Source organism: Rutilus rutilus (genome assembly GCF_951802725.1).
Source record: "Rutilus rutilus genome assembly, chromosome: 9".
NCBI lineage: Eukaryota > Metazoa > Chordata > Actinopteri > Cypriniformes > Leuciscidae > Rutilus > Rutilus rutilus.
The window spans coordinates 36543439-36554747 of record NC_140223.1 but is presented as its reverse complement, the minus strand read 5'-3'; the positions used below and the strand labels follow the sequence as shown (position 1 = coordinate 36554747).

Sequence of the window (11309 nt, the reverse complement as noted above, 5' to 3'; positions counted from 1 at the left end):
ACGCTTCGTCTTTTCTTACTAATAAAGGCATGCTGATAAACACGTGACAAGAAGAAAAAGCTAATAAAACACTGTAAATTATTCCTTTTTCCTAATAACACACACTGAACATCGATTTTCATTTCAAAAGTCATTTGACAGATAAAGCTTTGTAAACATGCCTTTGATAGATACCTTTATGCTTTCTGAGAATAAATTCATCTGATAGAAACATCTGGACACATTTTTCATTTTTTTTTTCATCATTTGTACGGGTGTCCCCACCAAGCATTATCATAACAAACAAGATTTTCTTTGTTAATCACATTCACTAGAAAGACCATGCTGGTTACCAAGCATATTTCTTTTTTCCGGTGAACAGCATTGGTGCATCTAAAATCGCATACTGTGAGTAGGTACTACATTTGAATTTGAATTTACTTTGCGACCGATAAAAAGTAAGTTCTATATACTATGAATGTGTGTAGTATGAATGAAATTCTGACGTGCTACATCAGCCATGTTGTTACTGTCACGTGACCTACGACAGTTCACTGCCATTCCTAAATCATCTTCTGTGGCCTCTTGGGAGGATGAAGTGTCCATCGAATGCGCACTTCATTCATCAAAGATACTACTCTTTTGGCATACTGTTTTTGGCATACTATATAGTGGTGAAGTATTCGATTTCAGACACAGACCGTGGCTATGCTGCTCCACCAGCAATAATCAACATAAACCAGCCTTGGACCAGCATGGAAATTCTTTTCAGCAGGGTTGGCTCTGTTTCCCAATAAAGATAAATAATCTAACTTTGTAATAATCTTTTAACTATATGTTTTAAATAATGATCTGAAAAAGAAAAAAAAAACAGTCATTTAAGTTGATGGCACCAACCTTTTCACAAAAAAAAAAAAAAAAACGTATATTCATAAAATGAACAAAAAGGAATCTGCAGTCTCTAAATTCTTTCAACTTTGGTCACATACATACATATAAACACACATTCATGCACCACAAGAGAGAGGAATACTTGACTGGAACACGTAAGAGTCTTTGTGGAAGGGCACAATTTGCGCAGAGGTAATAATCATCTCCTAGTCTCGTACGACAACCAGAGAGAGATTACAAAAACGATGCTAATGTTTGTTCAATCATACATCAAAGTGAAGGTGCCACTGCTGTAACAATGTTTATATCTCACCCGTTGTTTGTTTTAGGCCGATTCACTGCCAGGAGAGCAAACCTAAACAGTATTCCTCTTCTGGCACCATCTCAGTGACAACGGTTGAGAAAAAGTGGGAGGTTGTAGTCATGCTACGCTCTCCTGCTAAATATCCTTCTTGGTCATTCCTCTTTCCTCAAGATCTGAGAGTGAGAAAAGTGGGAAAACAATCCCAGATTCTTTTGTTTCCATAACATTCTGTGTTTGACGTCCATCAGCTACCTCACGCTCTTCACCCTTCCACTAATGCTTGTTCAGTTTGAGACTTTCAAATTCCTCCATGCCTGGTCTTCACGTGCTGTTCCAGAAGCCTTACATTATGCAAACTTCCTCAAACATTATCATACGCAATAAACAGGGAGGGAGTGGCTTGTGGGAAAGGGGTGTGGCTATGTGGAGCCACTCCCTCTTCGCCATTATAAACATTTGCACAAGTACCATAAGCACCTTGTAATTTCATCATTCCACTCTCCACTCGACTCCTTGTGACGCCATATTTGGATGAATGGAGATCAGACATAAGCAGACTCACTGGACTGGGTCCTGCCCAGGTTTGGCGGTTGTGACAGGTGGGCCATGTCCTTTTTACGGATCTCACAGATGGACTTCCTGCGGGCTTGCACACCTCGAATGGCAGCCTTGATTTTCCTCCAGCCGAGGTGGTTGAGCTCTGCGAGGTTGAGTACGACGCAGATCCCACTCACTGCAAACATGAACACTAGGAAGACCGTCTTCTCAGTGGGCCGTGATACGTAGCACTCCACCTCCTTCAGGCAGGGGTAGCGGTCACACTCGAAAATGCCAGGAACACTGAAGCCATATAAAAAGTACTGCCCCGCCAAGAAGCCTATCTCAAGTGCATTGCGGAAAACCACCTGGATTATGTAAAAGCGAGAGATTCCCTCTTGTCGGCGTACCTTGGAGTTCCTGCCATGCAGGAGGCCTCTTGGAGCATTTGGGATCTCCTTCACCTCTAAGCAATCAGCTTCGTCCTTTCCGCCACCACTGTCAGAATGCTGCACCAAAATACCATTAATGTTGCGTAGTTTGCGGGTACCCTCACGACTGTAGTCCTTCTCCATGATTGGGTAGAGGAAGGAGTAGCGACGGTCACGCTGTTTGGCCGACTGGTGCACTGAATAGGTGATGAAGCACAAGCTGGGTGTGCAAACAAGGATGATCTGGAAGACCCAGTAACGGATGTGGGAGATGGGGAAGGCCTTGTCGTAGCAGGCCTGGTTGCACCCAGGTTGGAGGGTGTTGCAGATAAACATGGTCTGCTCATCCTCGTACACTGTTTCACCAACAATGGCCACAATCAGGATTCGGAATATCACCACAACTGTCAGGAGAATCCTGGAGGAGAGAAAGAGAGGGACAATTTGATGTGTGATGTGAACAGAGCACGCACACGCACACACACACAAAACCTTCCACTGACGCAATTTCTCCCTTATTTTGGCTACCAGCTAATTAGCATTGCAGATGTTCGCATTTGCTATTCAAATGTGCGTTTTTCACTTTCAAGAGCAACTTTGCACATTTAATCAAGAGCTCTAATTTTGAAACAATTCTGCTCTCTCAAGCTCTAATTATAGCTCCTTCTGTGCTATTAAGCTCTGTTAGCATGGTAACCTGTACTGCTGGTACAGTAACCTGTGGAAATGCTAGTCTATGTAATGCTCATTTATTTGGTAGCATAATGGCAGTAAAATATGTTCTCTTCCCTTTTCCATAGCAACAGTTTAGATTTTACACCTCAGCTGTCACTACCGTTAGGGCTATTTCTGTACCAGTGTTTGATTGAGGGGAAAGAGCGAGAGATGGATCAAGAGAGAGATTACATATGTTTGTAAGAGAAGGAAGGAGTAAAACACTGAGTGGGTTTGGACTTTACACACTTACATCGAAGATGATTGGCTCTGTAATATAGGGTATATAGGGTAGCTCTTTTATATAGGGTATTTGCATATTTCTTTTTAGGTTCTGTAATTTAGCACCTGTGGATTATTCTGTGCAAAGTGAAAGGTGGATAATGGCTTGCTTTTCAACCCCATCCTCTTTAACCACAAATGTTTAGGCTTGAAAGGTTAGGCACATGTATTCAGTGCAGTCCTGATTTAGACACGTTCCTGGGGCAACATATTGATATGATCCTGAAACAACATTTCGGTCCGGAAATTTAATCCTAACCATATCCCTAGCCCTAAACCTAATCCTGATCCCTAAAATCAGAGGGAAATGATAGGTGAATAACACCAATGTAGAAGCACCTAACCCTGGTTGTAAAACTAAACTTGACATAAAAAACTTGTCCCTCAAATCTGATTGGTTGATTGGAATGTTGTTCCAGGATCAACAAAGATGTCGATCCAGGAACATGTTGCATTTGGTGAAATCAGTTTCTGCATATTCAATACTGATTTGGTTTTCAAATCTGATCTGTAGCACTGACAATCCACTCTGTCCTTCTGCAACTGATGAAATCTGGGGTGCGTTTCCCGAAGCCAACTATGGTTAACAACAACATTCAACAGAACTTGTGACCATAGTTGGCATATTATGCCTTTGGGAAATGCACCCCAGATCAGTTGTTTGGACAGCATATCTCAATATCCAGTATATCTAGAGTTGTCACCATAGCAATGACTTTAGCTTTAACACAACAGAAAAGATAAACTGGAAATTTTGACGTCTTGCCATTGTGCTGAACTCATGAGGCATATTAGACACCAGAGGCATTATGCATTATGCACATGATATGTCTAAAAACTCTCACTCTGAGCGAATATAGATACGCAACTTTAAACACTACTGTGATTTGCATTTGTTAACAGTCGGTCATGTCGTGTCCTGAATGACAACAACAACAAAATTGCTTGCAATAAAATCTGACTTTCTTAAATGCATTTCCATTTCTTGCACCCTACATAGATCAAGTTTGTGGAAAAAAATAATACTTTTTTGCTTTGCATTTTGACTACAGACAACCAGATGGATTTAACCAGATATTTTATGCCTCCCTGAACAAAGCTACAAAACCTGGCAAAGCTACATAGTCACAAAACCTGGCCAAAAAGTACAAAGCACATTTCAAATAAAAGACATGTTTGTGTACATTTTCTAGAAGTCATGGCAGCATTACTTCATCAAATAATAGTAAAATGATGGCGAATGGAGTTATATTCTGGCACACATCATTACGTACTTTCTGCTTTGTGGTAAATGTTATCACTTCCTTTTTCTTACTCACAGTAGGCTTGTGTAATGCCTGACACTTTAATTCAGGACTTTGCATTTTATGCTTTCAAATTTATTTTTTAAACCCCTTCTGATACATGGTTGTGTCCAGCCTCATCCATACTCATTTTCAGTTCATAACATTAGCAATTGACAGAAAAGAATAACCTGCAAAGCGTGGCCTCATTGCCGTATGACAATGATGTGTGACAGGCAACCAGTTTGTCATTTGTTATTCTGTTCATATAGCACATTTCAACCAAACTCACACACGGAATACAGTGTTTAAAGGCAATTAAGAGATTTAAATATTGTTCTTTTTTTCAAAGCAAGATTAAGCCATTCTAAAAAAGTATTAATGAAAATATGATCAGATGTCGCAGGTGAAAAGTCTGATGGTCGGTCACCCGGTGGGAGAAAGTAATTACGGGATTTAGATAATGGCTGTTTTTGTTGTAAGCGAGAGTCAGAAAGCATCAATGAAGAAACTATTTGGTTGTCTTAGGTAAAAAAAATAGCCAGTTGTCAAAGAGCCTGATGTCAGTTTGACTTGTTTCCAAATGTAATGAGCAGTCATTTAATCAACAATGTTGAAAAATATAGGGTATGGCTTTAATTTCAATTACAGTAGAAGCATCTCTGATTTCAGACAGAATTACTATAACATGATGGGGTTTCTTACTGTGGTTGAAAATGAATATATCGTGGTAAGGACTTTGACCATATCTCCCACCTCTAAGAAATTTAAACAGAGAGCTGCTTGAAACTTAACATAATGATTTGATTCTAAATACTGTAAAGCCAGCTAGTGGCACTGGTGGTTCATTGATGTATGGCATGCCCACTTTTCACAATGCAATCAACTCGCAATTTTCTTTTTTTCCCTCTTGAATATCATGTATTACTTGGAAATACATCACATTTCCAAGTGAAATGAGGTTGTGAATGCTGTTTCGGGTATTATTTGAAACAACATGTTCTTCAAAAAGGCTTTTACCATATATTTCTTGATGTCCTCATCCAGAAGTGTAGTCGCTTTTCAGATCTCATTCATTTTTAAATCAAATTCAGCACTTGAACATCTATTCAAGCGAGTGGTATAACGATATATTAGGAATCTTAAGGCCCATTCACACCAAGAATGATAACTTTAAAGATAACGATAGCATCCACATCAGCTGACGATATCATTCTATTTTTTCTGAAGGCCCGTTCACACCAAGAATTATAACTGTAAAGATTACTATAACAATAACTATATTTGCATCCACACCAGCGGACAATATATTTCTGTTTATCATAAGCACTTGCTGCAGTTTTGTCGTCTGCTGCAACGATATCCGTTCTCTGTGCCGTTATTGTTATAGTTGTGGTGTGGACTCTGTTATTCTCTTATATTTTGAATGATTTCTAGAACTATATATTTACCGTTATCATTGTATTTATCATCCTTGGTGTGAACAAGCCTTTAATCTTGATTCAGAATCACATAAACATGGTCTTGGTGCTAGGTTTCATTACTCATCGTCAACTATTGATTAATTAAGCCAAATTCATTATGTCAAATAAACGTGTGTGTGTATATTTGTCAGATGTGTCTATAGACTCTAAAATGTGAAATCCTAGTCTGACGAAGGCTGACCTTAAAAACATTTTCCCTGACATTATTTCCATTAATCATGTTTGTCCCATATTGTCTGTCAGCTGGAATCAGAATCAGCACACAAAAAGAGCCCAAAATGAGTTGACTTCAATTCTGATATGAGGTTATCTCTTTATAGAAAGTAAACTGCATACATTCTGAATATTAATGTAGGTTTTAAATCTTTGAATGCTTTGCAGTTAAATTTCACTTTATGATTTTAATTGCTTCTCTGCTCTGTAGAAAGTGTCACATCAGGAAAGTGAATTATGTGATTGGAGCCCTCAATTATGATTTATGCACTATGTTCCTGTTATCCAGCTGTGAGGTCAAAGCTTGCACCAGCTTAAATCTGCACCCAATCAGCAGCAGTGGTTCTCTGTTTCTCTCGGCTCAGTCTGAGTTCATGTCTGGACAGGGGGAAAACGTACACCCAGGTCAAAGTTTTGTGATAATCAACAGTTAAAGGGATTGTGAATGGCTCTCAGAAGGGAGGGTTTAGAGAGACTGAATCATTATTCAAACCATTTCAGACACTGTGAGAAAAGAGGTGATGCTGCAATATATTATGATAAAACCTTTTCATGGGACAGAAATCTCTCAGTTTTCATTAAAAATATCATCATTCATGTCCAAGATGAACAAAATTGGAGCTCAGAGCTGAGGGGAGTGAGGTTTCCCTGCTCAGCTCATACCATCTGGCCTCTGTTTCACATACATAATCTGATCGTGGTTGTATCTCTCTATTAGTGTTACTGGATCTTAGTGCTGCATTTGATACTATAGACCAGGGATAGGCAACTCCGGTCCTGGAGTGAACTCCACACCTGAACAAGGCAATCAATGTTTTTCAGGATTACTAGATAGATACAAGCAGGTGAGTTTTTATCAGGGCTGAAGCTAAACTCTGCAGGACAGTGGCCCTCCAGGACCGAAGTTGCCTATCCCTGCTATAGATCATAACATTATTTTGAATAGACTCATAAATTAGGTTGGCATTAGTGGAATTGCATTAGCATGGTTTAAATCATACTTATCTGACCTTTATCAGTTTGTAGCAGTAAAGAAATGTCTTATCGATCACAAGTTCAGTATGGAGTACCACAAGGCTCAGTACTAGGACCGTTGCTTTTCACCCTGTGCATGCTACCCTTGGGAGATCATTAGGAAGGATGGTGTGAACGCAGTGGCCAATCAGAGGTGTTTAAGAATCCGCTCAAAATGCTAGAGGGAAATGCTGGTATCGTCACATTTTTTTTAATTTCAGTACCGACTTGGTACCAAAGTCCATACTTTTGAAAACACTAATCTAAATTAAAGCTGCAAGCAGCATTTATCGGGGTTCAAGCATTTATGGCCTTTAAGCATATAAGCATTTAAGACATTAAGTTTTATTTAGCAAGCATTTAACCACTGAAATAATAGATGGAAAAGTCCATTTACAGCCAATACAGGCAATTTACCATAGGAAATATATGGTTTTCAAAGCTTTTTTTACAGTTATAGCGCCATCTATGTCCGATCTCCATAAAAGTTTGCATGATTGTTTACTATGTTGTGTCACATATGCCCACCCATTTTTGTGAAGTTCTGAGTTTTCATTTCATTGAGTTTTAGGTTTTTAACATGTTCGCGAATATTTAATGAACGGTTTGATTGACAGCAATGGTTCTTGAGGCAAAGTTGTTCAGGATGAGGAGATCTATCCAATGATATGTGAACTCATACACATGTGTACCGAGTTTGGTGAAGATATTTCATTTACTTCTTGAGTTATAGCCATTTTAGTAAAATAGGCTCCTCCCACAACGATCATTTTGCGAACTTTTTTCGAAATTGGAGATACATTTTGTCCGACTTGAGCCATGGATCACGTGGTGTAAGACACTTGAGTCTATGACAAACGGTCTAAGAGTTATGAGCGATTTTGTACTTTTGGTTGCTGTAGCACCACCTATGGGCCAATCGGGGTCATACTCTGATAGGTTCTCCCCAAATTGAGGTCTACCATTTGGCCAGGTTTCAAGTCTCTAGGCCTTACGGTTTGGCCTGCACGATGCGTTTTACGGCGGAAGAAAAAAAATAAAAATCCTTACCATTACAATAGGGTTTCAGCATTTCATGCTTGAACCCCTAATTACGACATATGCTCTTAATGACAAATGCAGAAAAGGAAGTTCATGCATTCATGACCTCAACTAGATTATTGTAATACTATTATGGGTGGTTGCCCTGCACGCATAATAAACAAACTCCAGCTGGTCCAAAACGCAGCAGCTAAAGTTCTTTCCAGAACCAGGAAGTATGACCATATTAGCCCAGTTCTGCATTGGCTCCCTATTAAACATCGTATACATTTTAAAATCTTGCTTATTACTTACAAAGCACTAAATGGTTTAGCTCCGCAGTACTTGAGCGAGCTCTTAACGCATTATAGTCCTTCACGTCTATTGCGGTCTCAAAATTCTGGCCAGTTGATAATACCTAGAATATCAAAATCGACTGCTGGCGGTAGATCCTTCTCCTATTTAGCACCTAAACTCTGGAACGGTCTTCCTAGCTTTGTTCGGGAAGCAGACACACTCTGTCAGTTTAAATATAGACTAAAAACACATCTCTTTAACCTGGCATACACATAACACATTAACAATTTCACAAGTTCACACTTACATATGATTAAGCAGAGTAAAGGTTATGCGTATTTGGCGTGCTGTCCGGGGAAGGCTCCGAGCTCGGAATTTGACCCGAACCCAGAGTACACCCCCATGATTCCCGTTCTCATGGATCCGCAGAAACTTGTAATTTGGCGATGTCACTTTGTAAAGGAAGACTTTGCGCCCACGCACAGACACATTCAAACGCACATACCTATATCAATTCATACCTATAGAGTAAACACACAATATGCATGTGTACGCCGTCACCGTTTTCACAGATTCACGTTTTTGAAGTTTACACAGAGATAATAACGGTATCGTTTTCAAAACTTGTTTCAAAGTTATTTCACTAGATCACACTTACAAATAAGTCAGATAGAATAAATGCGTATTTGGCGTGCTGTCCGAGGAGAGGGCTCCGGGCTCGGTATTCGGCCCGAACCCAGAGTACTCCCCCCGTATTCCTGGCTGTGAAAGAACAAGCCAAGGGTGAGGAGTCGGGGTGGTGGAGGGATGCTGAAAACTGTCAAGGAAGTTAGGTGAGTTGACAAGAGTGAATATATATATGCTTCCTCTCATGCTGATAGGGTAGACATGGTAATTGTTTGATGAGATGATTGATAGATTGGTTGATTGATTGATTATTTGAACGTGCTCCTCCCGAACTTTGTTTATAAAACATCATTTAAAAAAAAAACTATTTCAAAGTTTGCGTTCTCAGGCCACCAAACACCGGTGTCGTGTAAATGAACAGCCAGAATGCATTAAAATGTTTCTGTTTTCAGTTAAAAACAGTGTCCTGTAAGCGGCCCCTAAGTTAATAACTAATGATTTTTATAATGGAAATGAATCAATCAAAAACCTACTTAAACTAGACAATGACTTTCTTCTGGGGCTGCTGTACAGCCAAAACAGTCTTTGTTCCACTGATGTCCTATTATCACTGTAAAGCTACTTCTATACAATCTGAATTGTAAAAAGTGCTATATAAATGGTGACTTCAGACAAGTAGTTTCTTTAAATTCCTCCTCTTTAAAGCACCACACATCGATAATGTTCAGCTACAAATGACTAACACGTATTGTTTACTTGTAGTTGTTTCATTACATTAAACTGGGATATTTTAACATTAACATTACTTTAACATCATAAAATGATTGATGCTTAGAGAAAAACAAATGCACATCACATGTTGCTAGTAGTGCTCAATTGCAGGTTTCCCTAATATTTCATCACATGAAATCCAAACTCACCAAAGATTACATTTCTGAGGTGACTTTGCCAAGGTGTGTAATGATAATGTATTCTTTGTTTTATGCTTTTATGCAACTCGTTGCAAGCACTGTGCACTTTGTAGGAGTATGTTGTCTTTGTGTGGTTAACAGAGTAGGAAGCAAGACTGATCAGAAGAGTCCAATGCTGGGAAATGGAGAAAGGAAAAACTGTGCAGGGGATTCCACATGTACACAGACACACACAACACTGACAGATAATATGAGATTTTAGTGAATAATAAAAGAAAAACTGCCAGTGTGGTGAAAATTTAATCAGAGGATGAATTATATAATATCTACCACATGCCAAACCCACAACCTTTAATCTGCATTGCCGCCAATAGAGGGATTCCTGCATTACGAGTTCTTTAATGCCATCCAATAGCGTTGGATTATCTATTCCCCAAACCCCCACCAACTCCTCACTAGTTCCCCTCACATTCTCTCTTCCTATCTCTTTTCATCTTCCTCCTGTCTGGCTCACCTCTCATTAGTTTCCTGTCCAAAAATACATTTTAGGGCTATTTTAAAACTGCTTAAATTAAAGAAGTAAAAAAAAAAAAAAAAAAACTCATTTGTTACAGCCAAATTTATTTGTGAGTTTCTCAAATTATATCTGTCGTTTGGTTCAAACCTTACATTTTGATTGATTATTAATCAAAGATATTTATATTTATATTTATATTTATTTTGAGATAAATATTTATTATTTTTAAGAATAAAAACATTAAAACAAAGTAAAAAAAAATAGTATTTGTTATAAAGACCATACACCTCATACACCTCAATAAATGTTCTTTAGACATAAGCCAAAATGTTACTTAATGTAGCTAAATATAATATTTTTTGTGACTTTTTTTTACAATTTAATGTCACCATATTATCAGGAAACATTCCCAATAATCCCAATTTTAATGACCTTTATTTAACGGCTAAAATGATAGATGTAATTTGCACATTTACTGTAAATATCAAAGATAAAAGTCAATTGTGAATAAAAAAAAAAGAGCAAAGAGAAAACTGAAGTTTTATTTACAAACGAGAAGTTACATTACACTACATATGACATATAATTAGCAAAAACACTTTTATTTAAACACACTCATTAACACACTTTACACAGGGTCTGAAAGTTTGGTCTGCTCATGCAATCTAAAAGATATAATAAAATTGCATTTACAACAAACCTGTATTATTCAAATTTTAAATACACTGTCATTTTTAAAACAAAGTGAAAAATAAAAGTGTCTGCTTTGTCTTGTGTAGAGGTACAAGTCACCGTCTTTGGAAAA

General features: G+C 38.3%; 1 protein-coding gene across 1 annotated transcript in view; it reads right to left on the bottom strand.

Annotated features, from left to right (window-relative positions):
- Positions 1–240: 240 nt before the first annotated feature.
- The window catches only part of gjd1b (gap junction protein delta 1b), a 29229-nt gene continuing 18160 nt past the window's right edge, over positions 241–11309 (bottom strand). The window contains exon 2 of the mRNA XM_084419127.1: positions 241–2560. Within this exon, the coding sequence (XP_084275253.1) occupies positions 1717–2560 (844 nt within the window). The 3' untranslated portion in view covers positions 241–1716. The remainder of the gene's footprint in view (positions 2561–11309) is intronic.